General features: G+C 35.8%; 3 protein-coding genes across 3 annotated transcripts in view; all 3 read right to left on the minus strand.

Moving 5' to 3' along the window:
- Positions 1-4913: 4913 nt before the first annotated feature.
- Positions 4914-8244, minus strand: LOC113055209 (acidic mammalian chitinase-like). The gene is made up of 11 exons (XM_026221268.1): positions 8198-8244; positions 8076-8102; positions 7738-7942; positions 7508-7564; positions 7251-7416; positions 6916-7040; positions 6667-6790; positions 6390-6572; positions 6166-6282; positions 5937-6069; positions 4914-5577 (listed from the first exon to the last, which is right to left on the minus strand). The coding sequence occupies exons 1-11, from the start codon at positions 8220-8222 to the stop codon at positions 5324-5326; spliced, it is 1416 nt and encodes a 471-aa protein (XP_026077053.1). The 5' UTR covers positions 8223-8244; the 3' UTR covers positions 4914-5323.
- A 3123-nt stretch (positions 8245-11367) lies between these two features.
- On the minus strand, positions 11368-15152 carry chia.1 (chitinase, acidic.1). The gene is made up of 12 exons (XM_026221271.1): positions 15114-15152; positions 14874-14912; positions 14740-14769; positions 14372-14576; positions 14141-14197; positions 13792-13957; positions 13572-13696; positions 13364-13487; positions 13098-13280; positions 12180-12296; positions 11974-12100; positions 11368-11878 (listed from the first exon to the last, which is right to left on the minus strand). Exons 2-12 carry the CDS (start codon positions 14896-14898, stop codon positions 11670-11672), a joined length of 1368 nt encoding a protein of 455 aa, XP_026077056.1. The 5' UTR covers positions 14899-14912; positions 15114-15152; the 3' UTR covers positions 11368-11669.
- Positions 15153-15673: 521 nt separating this feature from the next.
- Positions 15674-18870, minus strand: part of LOC113055210 (contactin-2-like) — a 37253-nt gene continuing 34056 nt past the window's right edge. The window contains exons 22-23 of the mRNA XM_026221270.1: positions 17975-18143; positions 15674-17878 (exon numbers count right to left, since the gene is read on the minus strand). Coding sequence (XP_026077055.1) covers positions 17775-17878; positions 17975-18143 — 273 coding nt within the window. The 3' untranslated portion in view covers positions 15674-17774. The remainder of the gene's footprint in view (positions 17879-17974; positions 18144-18870) is intronic.

Here is an 18870-nt window from a genome sequence, read left to right on the forward strand (position 1 = left end):
TTACTAACAAAAAATTATATTAATCCATTTATTTCTATCTTTTGCTCCAGTGCATATTCTCTAAACATCACTTTTTCCATTAATTGTAATAATGCAGTGAGATTTTTGTATGCACAAGGAGTATGACAACAAATCAAACCAACATTTTGCTTTTTGCGTTTAAAACAGCCTTTGGTACCCTTGCACATAGTTTTACAGGTAGCTTTGCAGGTAGGTTTCTTCAAGAATCTTGAACGTTGCCACAGTTCTTCTGGATTTAGCCTGTCTCAGTTTCTTCTTCTAATCTCAGATGCATTCGATGATGGTGAGATCAGTTCACTGTGGAGCACTGACTGTTGTCAGACTCCTTGTGCATACAAAAATCTCGCTGTATTTTTAATTAATGGCAAATCAAAGAAGGTTAAAGAAACATTTAAATAAAAATTGACAAAATACCTGTTAAAAGTGTTATTCCCCTTTTCATTTTGTTGCTGCTACATGCCCCTTTTGTTTTGTGTGGGGAACTCAGCTTAAAGTAAAATGCGGGGTGGTGAGAGAGAAAGGGAGGGCTACACATGTATAACATGACACTAAATGTCAGCTCCGAATGTTTTCTAGCCTATAGAAAAATCTGAAATTTAGTCAGAATTGGCCAGTCAAAATTTACTCGATTGTAGTAGACCAATCAAGATTTATTTATTTCCTAATTTATTGTTTTGAATGACGAGTTTTCTTTCTTTGACAGATTTAGTGCATCTCTTATGGTGGAATCAATGTCCTTTCCCTTGAGGCTGTTCACAATAGAATGAAATTATACGCTGTTCAAAACACTTGAGAATACAATGACACCTGCAAGACACTTTATTTTGAGATCGTGTAGAAAAAAAATGCTCATGAATTTAATTCTTACAAATTTATTTTACTGTAAATAAAAGTGTGCTATTAAATGTGGAGCTCTTCACATTTAATGAATATCATGAATAACAACACATCTTATATTGTCGGAAAGTCTTGTTGTCTTATCTTAAAAGTAGAAAAACAGATCTGATGTGACCTATTTTCAGTTTTACCTCAAGCTCTGTACCATTATTATAATTCTTTTAAATTTGTTTTTTTTACTGAAACTAGAAACTCTAGTATTGTGTAACTAAACAGCAGTATCGTTGCTGAAGTCACAAAGTTTGTCATCACAAACATGATATGTTTTGGTGACTTCAGGCCTGTACAAATCTAGTATGTGGACAGATAAAGATTCATCACATTATCTTCAGCTGCCTTAGGATGAACCATGAGACACACTGCTTCTGTAAGATCATACTTCAAGCTATTATTTATAGTATGGTATATACCCAGTGTTACACAAGAAAGTTACATCAAGTCATTGTTCAGTCAGATGGGGTACATTTGATCTTTGTAATGTACCTTATTTTCGGTGGTATGTGTGTTTAATCCAGGCAGAGTCAAGGGTCAAGCAGGCGTCAATCCTGTGATAAAAAAAAAAAAACATTAATTACAAAATCAGCTGAATTTGCACTACAACACATCATCTTTGACCTGTCAAAACACCTCCAAAAATATTAGTAAGACATTATAAAGGTATTAATTACAAAAGAATGTGTGTACCGTATGAAGTGTATACGGTATGTTTTGATTGCTTGATATTGATTTAGTCAAGTCTTTATATCTTGATGTAATCATAAAACCCTCTTTATTTTCATTTGTGCATTACCGTTCAAATGGTTTGAATAATTAAGACTTCAACTGTAGTTGAAAAAAGTATCTTATGCTCATATATAATTTTAGCAGTCATTACTCCAGTCTTCAGTGTCACGTGATCCTTCAAACGTCAGAATCAGAAGTAATAAGCCTAAAAGAGAAAACTGATTAAATGACGACATATTGTCATGCTGTCTAGTCTCTGTTTCCCTGGGTGTCCACTAGTGAGCACACTTCCCCTTAGGCACTTCACCGTAGGCACTAAAATTTCTGCTAGTCTGGTCCTGTCTTCACAGTAATTGCACTCCTGTTAATTGCGTTAATTGCACAAGATGCAAGCCATTTATTGTCATTAGCCTCCCTATTCCAGTCTGTTCCTGTTGTTTGTATGGAGTCCTTACCCTTCGTGTTGCCAGCTTCTCGTCTTCCGAGATTCCCCTTCATCTTCTCGTCTTCCAAAAATGACCCTAACCTCTCGTCTTCCGAGTTCCCTTTCCTGTCCCTTTTCCTTTGTTTGTTTATTTTGGATTGTCTTTTTGGTATTGACCTTTGCTTTGTTTGACAACGATTTGGATTACCCTTTATTGAAATAAAATACCTGCAATTGGATCTCTCTAACTCCCTGTGTCTCTCTGGTGCATGAATCGTCACACATATACACTAATTTCTTCTCTCACAAGTTCACTTGCCCATCCAAAACCAGTATGAATTAGGTTGCTGTCGTTTGCAGGGCCGGCCCATGACATAGGCGACATAGGACATTGCCTAGGGCACAAAATAAATGGGGGCGCAGCAGGAAAGTATTTGTGTTTTATTTTTGGTGGAAAATCCTCTTGTGACCATCGTGCACTCCTACACCCATATATTAAGCAAAATAATTTCTAACAGTTAACAGAATTTAAGTTCTGATCGATCAACAAACTGATTAAAATAATGTTATAATAAAATAAAATTGACATCAACAAAAAATAACATTTTATGTTGGACTAATTGAAACCCTTTCTGCCTCATGAGTCATGACATATTAATACATCATCATAAAACATTTATTATGCATGGCCCACACAGTTTAAATAGTTTTGCCATTTATTTGCTCATACAGTATCATTTCAAAAAAAAAAAAAGTGTAAAAAATGTAACTATCAGGGGCACAATTCAAGAAGCAATGCAAAGAAGAGTAGCAGAAAAATATTGATACAGAGGTAAAAATCATTAAAAGTTAATGACTGTGTATTAGCCCGTGATGATTATGTAGTATTTTGAAATGGCAACATTGACACCATGGAACATTTTTGCTTGAGTTTTAACTGAAAAAGACGATGACTATATAATCTAGCTGTCACGTGTTGTTGTGCAAAACAAAGTACACGACGAGGGAGTATAACAAAATAGTTTTTTTTTTATAATTCACAGGAGAGAATAGGCACAACCAAACACAAATCCAAATGAATAAACATCAATAGCAGACAAAGAGACAATGGAAAACACAGGCTTTAAATACTGGGAACGTAATCAAGAGTAACAGAAACAATTATTGGAGCTAATCAATCAAAAAACATGGAAACTAACAGGGTAACAGAGACACAGAAAACTAAAACAGATCATACATGTGACACTAGCATTCATAAAATGAAATAATTCAGTTTAAGTATGTAATTTTCCACTGCAACCAAGGGTTCCCAAACTTTTCTATGGGGTTATTTTAATAATTTCAGCATTTTTTCTGTCTTTTATGTACAATATCTTACTCTGTACAGTGCTAAATAAAAAAATAACATGCATTTTGTATATTCTTTATTATTTTGTTCAAATTATTCACATTTTCACCTGATCTGCTAGGGGTTTCCAAACTTTCGCATGCCACTGTAGCTGGACCAGAGAGAAGAGCAGTAGGCCAAGGGGTGGTTCTACACCAAAGTAACTGGGGTGGGGGGCAGACAGGGGCCACTTGTGCTTTTAGGGGGCACAATTTTAAAATTCATCTTAACCTACTGTACTTGAAGTATTATACATTAAATCATGTTTTTTTCACCATGTCATGTATCACTGCAATCTCTAGAAGAAATATATGACAATTTCAACTAAAAAAAAATAATATTTCATCATGTTTCATTTATTTGACAAATAATTTTGTATTGTTTTTTCAGGGACATTACCACAAGTGGGTGGGGGGAGGCGGAGGGAAGGGGGGCTCTACTGCTTGTCATGTGACACACAGCAGCAACAATACCTGTATATCTGATATAGGCCTATGTCCCTATTAAAAATAACAACAATAAAAGTTTTTTTTTTTTTTTTTTTTTTTTTTTACAGTTTCCACTACAAATAACCATTACAGACATTACAAACCATCAACTTTTAACTGTTTTCAACATTTCTGTAGTGTGTTTTGGGACATAATCCACTAGGATTTATTGGTTTAACAAGCCCCCTACAGAAGGCGACCAAGTAGAGACCAAAAGGGGCCATTACAAATTTTGTAATGGTGTCTATTGTTTTTTCAGCAGGAGTTTAATACATTTTTTGTTTATTTTAAATATTCCCAAAATATATAATTTAATATATTGATTCTCAAACATGTGTAAGTAAATGCATTTTGCACCTTTATAGATTAGCCTATGGGCGATGGGCAAAGTAGCCTAATAGTGTAATCTATTAACTTTGCATAAAAATCTGTCTTTTTAATAAAGAACCAAATATGGGTGTCATACCATAAAATATTTTTAATACAACTGACTCTGTATTTAATGTTAATTTATTAAAAACTAGAGTTAGAGTTACTAATTAGCCTGCAACACTTTCATTGTACAAAAACAGACCAAAAAAAATGTTTCACTTTAATCCAGCGAGTTCAAGCACTCTCAAAAACTGTCATAATAATCTCTAAAAGCTGTTTACACTGTGAAACAGTGTGTTTCAGCTATGACTCATCTGAATGCCTCTGATTCGCCCTCGCATTCATAATCTCAACATTATCGTATGTTATTGGTTGTAATGCTTTAAAAACTCAGTACAACTCAAGTTCACTTCCCACGCATGAAACACGTGCTTCTATTTTTTGTTTGTGATTTCACTTGGTTAACTTGACTCCAAACATGAACTTACTTCTGTGGCAGCTTCACATAATCTAATCGTGAGCTGTTAACATTATCAGAATGGTACCAAAAACTCAGCAGAAAGGTAAACTTAAAGATAATAAGTACAAGAACAGTCATACTGAACCAAGATTTGTCATTTTAATACTCTTATCTGAATATCTGCACTGAGTACATTAAAACATCCAATGTGCCGAATGTTGCATGTTGTTTATTCATATTTAAAAACAATATAATGAGTTTTTATATCTTTTTAAGTGGTGTACACTGGTTATAAATGATGCGCTGTAGAGCAGTTGTACTAACACCAATCACATGAATAGATTTATGGGGGATTTATTCAAAAACAAGAATTATACAGTTTCAAAATACACTCAAATGGGGAAAAAAAGCACATTGAGAATGATTTTCAGTCCACACTAATTTCCTTTAAATAAAAGAGTCGTAGTCGAAGATGTTTAGGTTTGATTCTTCTTGTGTGCTTATGCAAATTTGCAGTGTCCTGTTCCACTTTTTTTCACATTAGTGGTCCCTTAGTGTTTAGGCCAGTCACAGCACTTACAGCTGTTATCAAACACGGTGCCCGTACCGCATTTATTCACGTAAGTTTGGCCTCCAGCACAGTTATAGAATTTGTTGGGGTCTTCGGGATGTGGATAGAGTCCATCTGGCTTTCCATTACAGAATCCTGGTCCTGGAGGATGAGTGGTGGTGGTGGTAGTTGTGGTAGTTTTCGTGGTTGTTTGTCCGGGTTTGAGGGTGGTGGTTGGAGGCAGAGGAGGCAATTCTGATAAAAAATTAAAGGCATGTTAGCATTAGCTATGGAGCTTTTCTTTTGCTTTACACATCAGCAGCACTGTGTTTTATCGAATACCAACATGGCAGGTGTAATTGCCATCTTGTAATCTAAGTTTGGCTGTGAAGCTTTCTGGCAATGCTGGTTCTACAAAGCATAAAAAATAAAAAACGTACAACTTTCCATAAATTAAGCCTGGCCTAAAGATTCCTTGATTTATGTATTAACTGAAGAGTACAATACTGTGTACTTATAGCCATAATATGTCTGCTATTTCGAATTTTACCACAAACTACCTGAGCAGCTTGAGGTGAACAGCACCACCTACGTAGTGACTAGCAAAGACTTACCGATATCCAGAAGATTGCGCAGATGGCCCATGAGAGGATGGTTCCCCTGATTACAGAACTGTCCAGCAAAGTCATCCAGATCAAGCGCCCAGACAAATGCTCCTCCAAACTTCTTGTCTTTCAGATAACGGACCTATAAATGGAAAGAAAAAGAGTGAGCTGCTAGTCAGTAGCTGACAAATGCTGACTATGAAACCCAACTACAGTAAAGTCTCAAAGTCAAACTCACCTTAGTTTCGAAGCTCTCCTTGGTGTCAAATCCAACCCACTCGCCATTCTTTGTGGCATAAGGCACCTTCTGATCCTCAATCCACTGGAGTGATGTTCCCTCTAGGAATCCACAGATCTATGCAAATATATAGATATTAATTGACTGCATTGTTAGGTTTTAATGACTCTATTCCATTAATTTTCTTTGCATTTCAGACAGAATGGCTTTTTCAAAGCTCCTACCTCATAGTAAGACCAGAATCCAGCCTCACGAGTGTAGCTTCCAGCTGAAGCAGGTCCACTAGCTGGGGCTCCGACGCCAGTATCTGAAGATGTCAGACGGAAAGTGCGACCGTATGTCGCAAATCCCATTCTGAGTTTCTCCACAGGGGTACCATTGTCCCTCCAATAGCGCATAGCGTAGTCCTGAATGAGGAGGAGAGTTGTGATTTTAAAATGGATTCCTTTGGGAAGTTTGAAACGCTTGTGGTAAATTATGTTAGAGTATATGAATTCTTACGGTATTAAAGTAGATCAAATCTCCCTCGTCCTCTGAGCCTTGGTACAGGGGGCTGTTGTGGCCTGTGAATCTTTCCCAAGTTCCATGGAAGTCATAAGTCATCACATTGATGATGTCCAAGTACCTGGGAGAAAATAATTACATAAATCATAAATCAACATAAGTCTAAACCATCTCATGCTAGTGTTAATTTTCACCTCAATATTCTGGCAATTTGTAAATGGCGTCATTCAGTGTCATCATACTTACTTGGCAACTTCTGCAATCTCGTATCCATCATCAATTGTCCCTTTACCAGCTGATACAGCAGCAGTCAACATCAGTCTGGCTCTGCCAGTGGCTTTGGCCTCAGCCTCATAGGCCTCAACAAGTTCCTGTAAAGAAAACATAATGAAATGACTTGAGTTGAATAATGACATACTGTCTTCAGCCGAGCTGCCCATCACTGAACTCATTTAACACCTAACTGACTGGAGCTGAAATGCAATGAATAAACTATTGTAATAAAGTTCTGTATAAATAAGGGTTACTTGACTCGCACCACTATACTTGTTTAAAAACACACTTTAATCAACCAGACCCACCTTCAACAGCAGTGTGAATCTTTGTTTGTCTTCAGGAGGGCTTCCTCTTGATCCAGGGTATTCCCAGTCCAAGTCCATACCATCAAATCCATAAGTTCTCAGGAACTTGATGGAAGACTGAATGAACTTCTGACGGTTTTCAGCAGTGGACACCGTGATGGAGAACCTGAGACGGATTTAATGAACAATCTTACATGTTTTTGCATTTCGTTTGACAACATAAAACAACATTTCCTCATTTGTTTCAGAATACGTACTGTGTTGAACCAAAGTTCCATCCACCAACAGCCAGGAGAGTTTTAAGATGGGGGTTTCTGTGAGAATAATAGGGATATTATAGGATTTTATGATAGTCGAGGCAGTATATAGTGATTTTTGGTTTTGCATGTGTAACTGCATTTGATTTATTTATTTATTTAGTTTTTAACCTTTTTTTTTTGATAAATGAATCTGAAGTGTTAAACAATATTCTGTAACTAATACATACCGATTCTTCAGTTCATTGAAGGCCTTGTATAGAGTCTCATCGTTCCACTCATAGGTGACAAGCTCGTTGGCATAGTTGACCATTGCAAAAGCATAGAAAAGGTGTGTACAAAGGAAAGGGTCGACATTTGAGGGCATATACTTTCCAATTCCAGGTCTGTACTGAGACCAGTTAGTGAAGTAACAGCCCATTTCCATGGAGAAAGCTGGATAGGGATACACAAAGAAGCTCTTAGTCAAGACATTTTGATTTTCCCTGTACAGTGAAAGACATCTTTCTGATTGGAACATCAGTTATTAATATATGTAATATATAACAATGAACACTCAATGACTCACCAATGTGGCATAGCACCAAGCCCAAACCTATAGAAAATGTAATGACATCATGTAAATGATTTGTATGAAAGAATAAATAAATAAAACACACTAGTATTTCACTTATTATTTTAACATAATACCTGCAACAAGTGTAAGCTTCCCCATTTTTTTTTTATTTCCAATTGCTCTGTAAATAACAAAGGACAGTTTTAGTAATTGCATTTAAACTAAAAGCAGAAACAAAGATTTTACGCTACATTATGATCGGACATACCTGGGGTACCTCCAGCAAGAAAAATGTAAAGAGGAACGTCAAAGCCCCTCGGTTTTTATAGCAACTGGGTGTTGTCTAAGCCATGGATGATTTATTAGGATGGTATAAGATATGGTATCTGTTGTAAACTATGGACTGAATTGACAATAACGCGCAAGTAAAATACCTTTGGCCTCTTCAGCACACTTTGTGTGAATCTAAAATCATAGATAAGATGAAAAATTGGGCCTGCTGCGATAAAATCTGTGCAATGTGCCAATATGTTTGTTGCACTGATATGAAATTAATAAGGGATCTATTCACTTACACATAATAAATAATATTTATCTGGTGCCAGATATGCATGTACTTTTGTAAAAAGTAATCATAAAAGGAAATGACAATGCACGATAAATATAAAGGAAAACAACTACTCCTTAACTTTAGTAAAAGTATAAAGAGATCTTCATCTATATGTTAACCCTTGCATGAAGGTATTGCTGAATATTAGTACTTCTATTAATAATAACTGTTATCCTAACTATTCAAAATGTTACTTAAGCTGTGTTATCTAATACATATTTGGTATCTGCATGAGACGTTTCCGTGCAGTTTTCAGCACACCAAACTTTTATGGGGTCATTATTATTTAAAGACGATTATATAATTTATCTTTACAAGGATATTTGTCTTATATAAGATTGTTGTGCTATCAGAAGCATATAATAAAGTGATGTGGTGCCTTCAAGCTTATCACTTCAGAATCACCATAATATTCCCCCGATGTTCTGGAAACCAAAACCAAACAGACAGTTAAACTGCACTTAACGATACAATTGTGTCACATTTGTCCGCATATTGTCATAAATCGGGAATGTGTAAAACTGTGTACAATCTTACCATGAAATTAAAAATATAAATGAAGTGAATTAATAAACTAAGATGTGAAGATGTTGAAAGAGAACATCAGTGTTGTATAGCTCATATCTTATCACTGGTATATTGCCATGTGATGATGAAATCAGTGTGAAAAAAGAAAAAAGAACATTATAGAAAACAGAAGATATGCCATAAAACAACCCTTTGTGATGGTATAAAATAAATTAATCAGTTAAAAAGTTATTTTAGATTTTCAAAATACTTTATTCATTGTTTATGTCAATAAGTAGTGAAATAACATTAAATCTTACATGTATAACTAACAATAAATGCATACTTTTAATAAAGAAATGCATAAACTCCTACTGTTTTGTCACTGATGTATCAAAGACACTTGCACTGCATTAGGATTTACTGAAAAATCTGATTAAAAAAGGCCAAAGGTTTCTACACCACAGTAAAAAAAAAAAAAATCTAAACTCGTGCCAACTCAGGTGTCCCAGATATCTGCAGGTAGTTTATCAACTCTGCTGTGTAATATAAAAATCTAGGACCTTGTATAACATTATCAGAACAGTCAGTCATTATGACATGGCAGGCTATTTTGTAATTTTATAACTGTGGTCTTCAGGTTACTATGGCAAGCAGAATTAAACCAGAGGGCACAACAGGACCTTATGCATTTGAGAAGGATTCACAGTTCACTGAACATTATGTTTCTTGGCAGGGCCGGCTTGTGGCATTGGAGACATAGGACGTTGCCTAGGGCTCAAAATGACTGGGGGGCGCTACAGGAAAGTATTTTTGCCCTCTTGTGACCATCGTGCGCTCCTACACCCATATATTAAGCAAAATAATTTCTGACAGTTGACATAGTTTAAGTACTGATCGATCATCAAACTGATTAAAATAATATTAGAATAAAATAAAATTGATATCAACAAAGAATAAACTTTGACAACATGCCATGTTGGACTAATTTAAACCCTTTCTGCCTCATGACATATTAATACATCATCATAACGCCATGCATGGCCCACGCAGTTAAAATCGTTTTGCCATTTATTTCCTCTTAAAGTACAATTTCTAAAAAAAAAAAAAAAAAAAAAAAAATGAGTGGAAAATTTTATTATCGTAAAATCTACGAATACATTACAAAATGTAGCCTTTATTTTGTTGCCTTTGTCGTTTGTTAGACTATTTTAGGCATTTCATATTGCTCATATTTCTCTTGGTTATATAATAAGTACTTGTCACTGTAGGCATAGTTGTGGGAGTAGCTCATGTCTGCTCTCTTTAATAGGCTATTTTAACAGATTCACTCACAAAATACCTACAATGTGCTTCAACATCTCCCATTTATTTATCCTTTAACTGTCACCCTGTCCCGTATACAGGACACCTACGTTTACTTCTCTATATTAGAATTAAATCCATATCTAATGACAAACTATATATCGTTGGAAAGGTCTAAGATTCCTAAATAGATATTTTACCAATCTTTTTTGTTAAAATAGATTAAGTACTGATTGGAACTAGTTTAAATTAAGAGTGCACCTCAAAAACCTACATCATAACAGGAGTTCTGACCTTTGTCAAAAAAAAAGTCTTCTTTGTTGCCTTTTTCTCTATCACACTTTAGAAATCATCAGAAATGATATATCACTTGAAAACGTATAATCTCAAACTTCATCCTTTGAAACCCATTTTAAATACAAACATTGCATTATCATATAAAAAATGGAATCAAAGTCATGTTATGAAATGTTTTAATTCATGAATTATAAAAAATTAGGTTTGGACCATGCACTTTCAAGTCTATGTTTAAAAATGTGAGTGACATTTAACAGGACACAATTTATTTACTAATTATTTATTTTAATACTTAGGCCTATCAGTATTTATGTTTTATTATAGTGGGGGGGGGGGGGGGGGGGTTGCTTGGAGTAGATAGACACAACATTAATTGAGAATACTGTATGAAGATCTGGACTGATGGGTGGGGCTTGTAATATGACGTTTAATGATATCTCTTCTTTATATCTGTCACATTTATAAGAATCATTTACTATGTGTGAAACTTCACAGTTTCATAAAGCTAGTCATACGTTAGGATTGTCACTATCTTTACTTAATTTTATTTTCAAATGATCAGTTTAAGGAAAAGGTAATAAGTCAGACTGCTATAAATATTTTTATTGAAAGTGAAAAGATAAAAAGGGGAGACTGTTTTTACTGCACAACAACAAGAGTGAACTAGACTGGACTGAACAGGACATTGTGATTTTTCATTAACTAAATGTGAGGAAAAATATGGCAAGCACCTTAACAAGACACAACTCCAAACTTTTATGCATAAAATAAAAATGTCTGTCACTTTATTTATTTATTGTTTTCAAATGATGAGCTTGGATAGTTGGAAGCAGAGGTAATGCATCACAAAAAGAGGAGACTGGACAGCTGTATTGGACAGGAGGAGTTCAAGGCCAATCACAACATTTACAGGCATCAGAAAAGACCAGACCAGGCTGGCATTTATGCAGGTATGTGTTTCCACGGAAACACTGGAAGTAAGTGCCATGGTCAGAAGGGTTGGGGTACAGCCCGTCTGGTTTGCCAACACAGAAAGAGGTGACGGGGTCAGCAGTAGTGGTGGGACGTGGCGTAGTGGTGGGCTTGGGTGAGAAACCTGGGAATAGAGAATCAGCATCACATTAATGCATATAATAGAAGACAGAATACATTTTGGGGTCTTTTTCTGCATTATAATCGCAAAGTGTTTACCTAGTGCATTGCGCAAATGGTTGATAAGAGGATAAGCTCCGTTGTAACAAAAACGGCCAGAAAAATCGTCTAAATCTAAGGTCCACACTGAGGCTCCGCCCAAGCCCATGGAGTTCAGCCACTGCACCTGTTAAAGCAATTAGGAAAAGTTTATCAGAAATTCATCAAACATATCATTGCATTCCAGAAACCAGCAGCAGATTTACCTTAGCAGTAAAACTTTCACGGTTGTCAAATCCGACCCAAGCCCTTCCTTGAACTGCATAGGGCACCATCTGCTCATTGATCCATTCAATAGTGACGCTTGATTCCATGGGGCAAATCTTTGAACCAAAAATAATCATTAACGATCGCCACCCAAAGATTATGCAAACATGTTTTCTGTGGTAAATAACTGGCTCCCGAGAGCATAAAGTGCTAAAAATTTGAGATAGATTTACAAACAAAACATTCATCATATTGCAGTTACCGTATTTTCCGGACTATAAGTCGCACTTTTTTTCATAGTTTGGCTGGTCCTGCGACTTATGGTCAGGTGCGACTTATTTATCAAAATTAATTTGACATGAACCAAGAGAGATGAACTAAGAGACATGAACCAAGAGAAAACATTACCGTCTCCAGCCACGAGAGGGCGCTCTATGCTGCTCAGTGCTCCTGTAGTCTACACTAAGCATCATAGAGCGCCCTCTCGTGGCTGTAAACTGTAATGTTTTCTCTTGGTTCTTGGTTCTAAATAAATGCGACTTACAGTCCAGTGCGACTTATATACGTTTTTTTACTCTTCATGACTTATTTTTGGACTGACGCGACTTATACTCAGGTGTGACTTATAGTCCGAAAAATACGGTACTTTTTTATTTTTGTTATTCCATTTAAATTAGTTCCTCAAAACTGAACTGCAATCTCTAACCAACAATGTAATGGTATTCCTGAATTAATAGTTTGAGTGTATGATTCAGTGACATACTTATAAAGGCGATTATTTGTCACCACCTAGTGGCGAATCAATGCAACATGCAGAAAAAGTCACTGACTAAAGAATCACAACACTTTAAACAACTGTTGTATCATAAACACTGAGCATTGACAGTAGTGATTATGTAAAAGTAGCATGTTAAAACCTCATAATAGGACCAGAATCCTGCTTCACGTGTGTAAGGGCCGGCGTCAGCGGGGCCATTGGCTGGGGCCCCGAGACCTGTTTGCGAAGTGGTGAGCAAGAATGTGCGTCCGTATGTGGGGAAGCCAAGAAGCAGCCTATCAGCATGGGCTCCACCGCCCAACCAGAATTCCACAGATGAGTTCTGGAGAAAAGAGCCATTCATGTGCTAGGAGATCTTAACAAATGACGCTTGAAATTTTTGACACTTTGAAGTTTAGATCTTACGATATTGTGGTGAATTATGTTTCCAGTGTCCAAAGAGCTGCGGAAAAGGGGGCTGTTGTGCCCTGTCACGTGGTCCCAGTGGCCATGGTAGTCATAAGACATGATGGTCAAGAAGTCCAACTGACTATAATGACAGATAGGAGGAGAACGTAAAAAAACCAGGCAGATATATGTTACCGCAGTGGTATTGTAATACAGCAATACTTACTTTGAAACTTCAGCAACCTCATAAGCATGCTCAATAGTGTACTTAATGCCGGAAACTTTGCAGGAAAGAACCAGAGGAGTTTTCTTTGTGTCTACTGCCTCCTGTTCCACAGCTTGTCTGAGTTCCTGAGAATTTCCATACAATAGAAACACAGTCAGACCCCCAAGTCATATTTTAATGGAAATCAATATGCCTGGTTTTAGCAGTCTAGTTTGCTCACCTTGATGAATGTAGTAAACCTCTGTTTGTCTTCTGGTGGGCTTCCATTGTGACCTGGGTACTGCCAGTCAATGTCCATCCCATCAAATTCATGGAGACGCAGGAACAGCATTGCAGAACGGATGAAAGCCTTGCGGTTTTCTGGAGTTGACACCATTCTGATGTATCTGAAGTGCAAATAAAGGCATACAGTACATGTGTCATATGATTCACTAGATCTTGATTAATGTGTTGGCAGCACTTATACGATTTAAATGACAGTTTATATATATTCTGTGTATGTTTTTCATATTATAGTTTTAAGGTTATGTCATATATTTATGACTTGCACAGATATTTGTTTCACTTACGGACTGACGCCATTGACCAATCCTCCAACAGACAGCATGGTCTTCAATGTAGGATTTCTAAAACAATGTATAAATAAATAAAGTCAATACGAAAAATCAAGGTGTCAAATTTTTCAATCAGTGTAAAAAAAAAAAAAAAAAAAAAAAAATGTCTGAAATCAAAAGGGGGCTGTGCATTATGAAAAAGGTCTGTAATTAATCAAGGAAGCTATAGAAACAGCTTTTGCTTACACTTTTTTCAGGTCATTCAGTGACTTGTACAGCACTTCGTCATTCCATTCGACGGTAGTGATTTGATTATCAAAGCTGATGGATGCCAGAGCATAAACCACATGTGTGCAGAGGAATGGATCAATGTTTTCTGGCAGGAACTTTCCATTGCCGGGTCGGTACTGAGACCAGTTGGTCATGTAGCACACCAGCTTTGTAGAGGCCACTATCAGAAATTCAGATTACATGATTAACAGCTCACGAATACACATATATATATTTTTCTCATCATCTTGGAATATTATGAATGTTGATGCATTTATTTTATAGACTGCATATCTGACATATACTGTATTTTGCCTAATGAAAAAGGTATTGAAGGTTCTTACCAATCTGCACTGTAAGCAAGATGCCCAGTGCTATGGAAAAGACAACATGGTTACGCATAAAAAATAAACTAAAATATCTTTTATAGTAAATAAATCAAATTCAAGTTCAATTAACAAAAATATATGAAAAATACCTGCTAAAAGGGTTAATTTAGTCATTTTGGTCTTTGGCGCTGGAAAACAAAACAAATAATACAATTAGCAATTTCACCAGCATGTCTTAGCAAGATTTGCTCTAGTCGAAACCTTTCCATAACAGAAATGGTTGAAAAATGAAAAGTAGCGTGCGCATTCAAACATTAATAATAATAATACTACTACTAATAATAAAATACTTATTAATGAAAGAGAAGCGGACAAGCTGTTGTCTTTACCTGTATCGGCTGTCCTCAGAATGCCCAGTTTGGTGAAAACCTGTTCATGATCATGTATACTTATACATTATTAGTAGTTCCAAAGTACAGGTGATAAGTGCTAACCTCACAACAATTGGGCAATAAAATTAATAACTAGTTATATAAATGGCATGTTACGATCAGGTTTTATTATACTTGAGATTGTTATGACATTATGAGTTAAAAGTCAGAATTACTATCATAAAGGGTGATCCCTCAATACACTAACATTACACAAAAATATTCACATGAGAACAGTTTTGTTTCTTATATTAAAATAATCATTTCTAATATTAGAAATAAATGGATACCCATGATATGCATACCCATTTATGATCTGTGCATGTCAGTTTAAATATACATGAACGTTTTCATTAATATTTCATGCCATTGCACTTGATGTATGATTAATATAACCTTATATATTCCATATGCATAAATACAAGGTGCATTTTAGCCAGTTGTGTACCTCTGTATGTATGTCAACATTATGTTGATCACTAAAAACTGAACACAGTATAAAATACAGTCTAAATGTTTTTTATTATTTTTTTTTTATTGAAGAATATTTACAAGTGCTGCATTTTTCACATTCAGTCCACAGTGGACAGGCTCACCCGTTACAACAACTGGGGAACATGGTAGTTCAGAGACATTTTGACATCACAACCTGAGTGCCCTTCAGAGTGAAACTACTAGTGTACCATTCGACTCCTGCAAGCTTACATACAGCTACTTCAGAAAGCTGTCGAAGCCCTGATTCAACACAAGAGGGCAAACTACACAATGTGACACACAGCTGAACAACTGCGTAGTTAAATAAAAGAAAGCTGTGGATTTATATATAGTTAAAAAAAATCTAATGTAAGGACAAGATGACACTCGTTTTGGTTTTGTAGTCCTAATATTACTGTTGAGTGCTTCTACATTTAGAAAGTGTAACATTTACTCGACTGCTACCAAGGTTTGGGACTAGAACCACTAGAGAGAGCTACCGATGATGCTGTTATGTGTTTTTGGCTAACACTGTATTAAATGCCACTGAGTGATCATGAATTGTAATTTACAGTTAAAATCCCAAGGACAAAATATGAAATTACTGGACATCATTTTGAGATGTAAAAAGATGTAAAACAAAAAGAAGGAGCTGAAACAATCCAGCACTCCTCACACAAAGAAAAGTGCTATATTTACAGTAAGAACTTGATGGAACAGTGGGTTAAATAGAAAATGAAACACATTAAATTTCAAACATTAAAATAAAGAAATCATCCCACGGAACAGGCACAAATGAAAAGCAATGCAGGGAAGAGAAAATTACTGAAATTTGATGCAAAAGACTTCAAAAATTCAAAGATTTCACCTGCTACACTCGAAGTGCAATTTCAGTTTGTACTTCATTAGATGATGCCATAATTTTGAGAAACAATACGTAAAAAGCAGAGCAGAGCATCTCTCTGAAATGTTTATTTTTTTGTCCTCATAAATAAAATAATAAAATAAAAAAATAATTAAAAAGGATAACAAAAATAGATACTTTTTATTTATTTATCTATAATTGGTTTTAAACAACAAATGGCAGGTTTAGGCTGAGCTGGAATTTTTCCCGGGGCCCTGTTATTCTCCTCCAAAGCCCCAGAACCCTCACAATCTAATGTTAGCCACCCAAAAAACATGTCTCCTAATTCTTTCAGCCAAATGGCCCTTGTCACTTAAAGTATGATAACGTTTACACCATTAGGGACAGTCTCCAAAGATCTGGCCATGATTCAGTCCTTGGAAGAAAACTATATCTTAGATTAGAATAAATGATGATATTATAGGATAATAATTAACTTATTTGTCCATGAATGTTATCTTCAGTATTGTTCAATGTCCAGTGTCTCGCACTTGTAGTGTGCCAAGAAAGAAAGTAACAACCCATTGGAGACAATTTAATGTAGTCCATGAGGGAAAAGAAGACAAAGCAATAACAATGAGATAATGAGAAGATAATAGTGTGATAACTTTGGCAAGCCGAGCCCACTTTCACAATCACACAAGAATCCGCTTCTGCTGTACCGCTGCTTTCGTGAGACCTTTCATCTTTAAAAAACTAGAACACTGAGAGAGACAGAATGTTACAAAACACTGTTAATGAAAACCTATGATCTGCTCTTGTTTCTAATTACATTATCATGAAAAAAACCTAAAAGATTAAATAAAAAAGGTAAACATTCATTTGGATCATTCTGCAGTCCACATGCTGCAACAATGTTTAAAAAAAAAGTTTTGTTTTGTCCATTATGGAAATGTAACCAATACATCCATGTGTAAATACACCAATGAGGAAATCAACAAGTCAGAGCTGTGGCTGAAATTTAGAAACAACAACCGAATGCTGACACGACCACCGCTCAAGTTTGAGTTTCCGTAAGGCAAGCATCTAAAATGATAACAATCAAAAAAGCTTCCAACAATGACTCACTTTGACCAGTCCTTCTTGTAAAAAAGCCTTTTTATAGAAAATAATTTTCCACTCCTCTTCCATTCCAATGTCCCTCATCAAAACCCCCCACCACCCACATCCCTACCAATTCTGAGGAAAACCTGTTCAATTCTCTATGATGTTAACAAGAAATGCCTCATCACTGGCTGACATCACAGTCCTGACGAGCCAATGAGAACGAGTGCAGTGACTGCCAGAACAGATGTGCAGAGGTAACCAGAAGTGCCAGCGCTCTTCTGGACCATCATTCCAGTGCCTGCGGATCAGACACACAGACATTTAGCACTTAAAAACTGGTTCACAAGTTACTTTTCTAAAACCAGTACTCCTAGCTACTTTTAGTAGCACATACCTGAGTCTCGAGACACTATGGTTTCATGGGCTGCTCCATCTCCTCCATCTCCCCAAGAGCGGACCTCCAGAATCAAATAACCACTGTCCTTGGGTAACGGCAGAATGACGGAGTTCTTGCTTTTGTCCAGGAATTTCAAGGCAGACTGCCCTTCATGTTTGTAAAGGACCTACACAATTAATAGAGAATCAATTTGTGTTATTTAATTTTGAGAATGAAATTCTCCAGATAGCAGTACAGTATTTGAAGTCAAATTTATTTGTACAGCCCTTTTCACAATGCAGTTTCAAAGCAGCTTTACAGAAAATGACGAAGTTAATGTTTATAATTTCATAATATATTCATAGCTTATATTTGCATTAAGCAGATCAGAGCTGTGTGAAAATATACTTCACATTTTGTGACGATACAAGCAATTGAGCAGTTAAGATTTGCTATACAGTACATTATCGCCCTATGTGAGGATACTGTATGTATGCAGAACAGTTGATAGTCTTATATACATAACTCTACAGCTGATTTTCTGACAGAAGTTAAATTGTCAAACTTTATCCTGGAGGGTTTCCCAAACTGTGGTTTGGGAGGGAACTACAGCGGCTTTTAACATACTATAAAGATTACAAAATAAAAAATACAACTACGAAACAAATACAAATTAAAATACAATTATTATTCTTGTTATTTAGATATTACTATTAGGTCACACTTTATTTTAGGGTCCAATTCTCACTATTAACTAACCATTAACTTTGACTTTTGCCTCAATTAACCACTTATTTGCTGCTTATTAATAGTTTATAAGGTAGTTGTTAAGTTTAGGGTATTGGGTAGGATTATGGATGTCATGCATTATATGTACTTTATAAGCGCTAATAAACAGCCAATATGTTAATAAT

The sequence above is a fragment of the Carassius auratus genome, chromosome 36 (assembly GCF_003368295.1).
Source record: "Carassius auratus strain Wakin chromosome 36, ASM336829v1, whole genome shotgun sequence".
Lineage (NCBI taxonomy): Eukaryota > Metazoa > Chordata > Actinopteri > Cypriniformes > Cyprinidae > Carassius > Carassius auratus.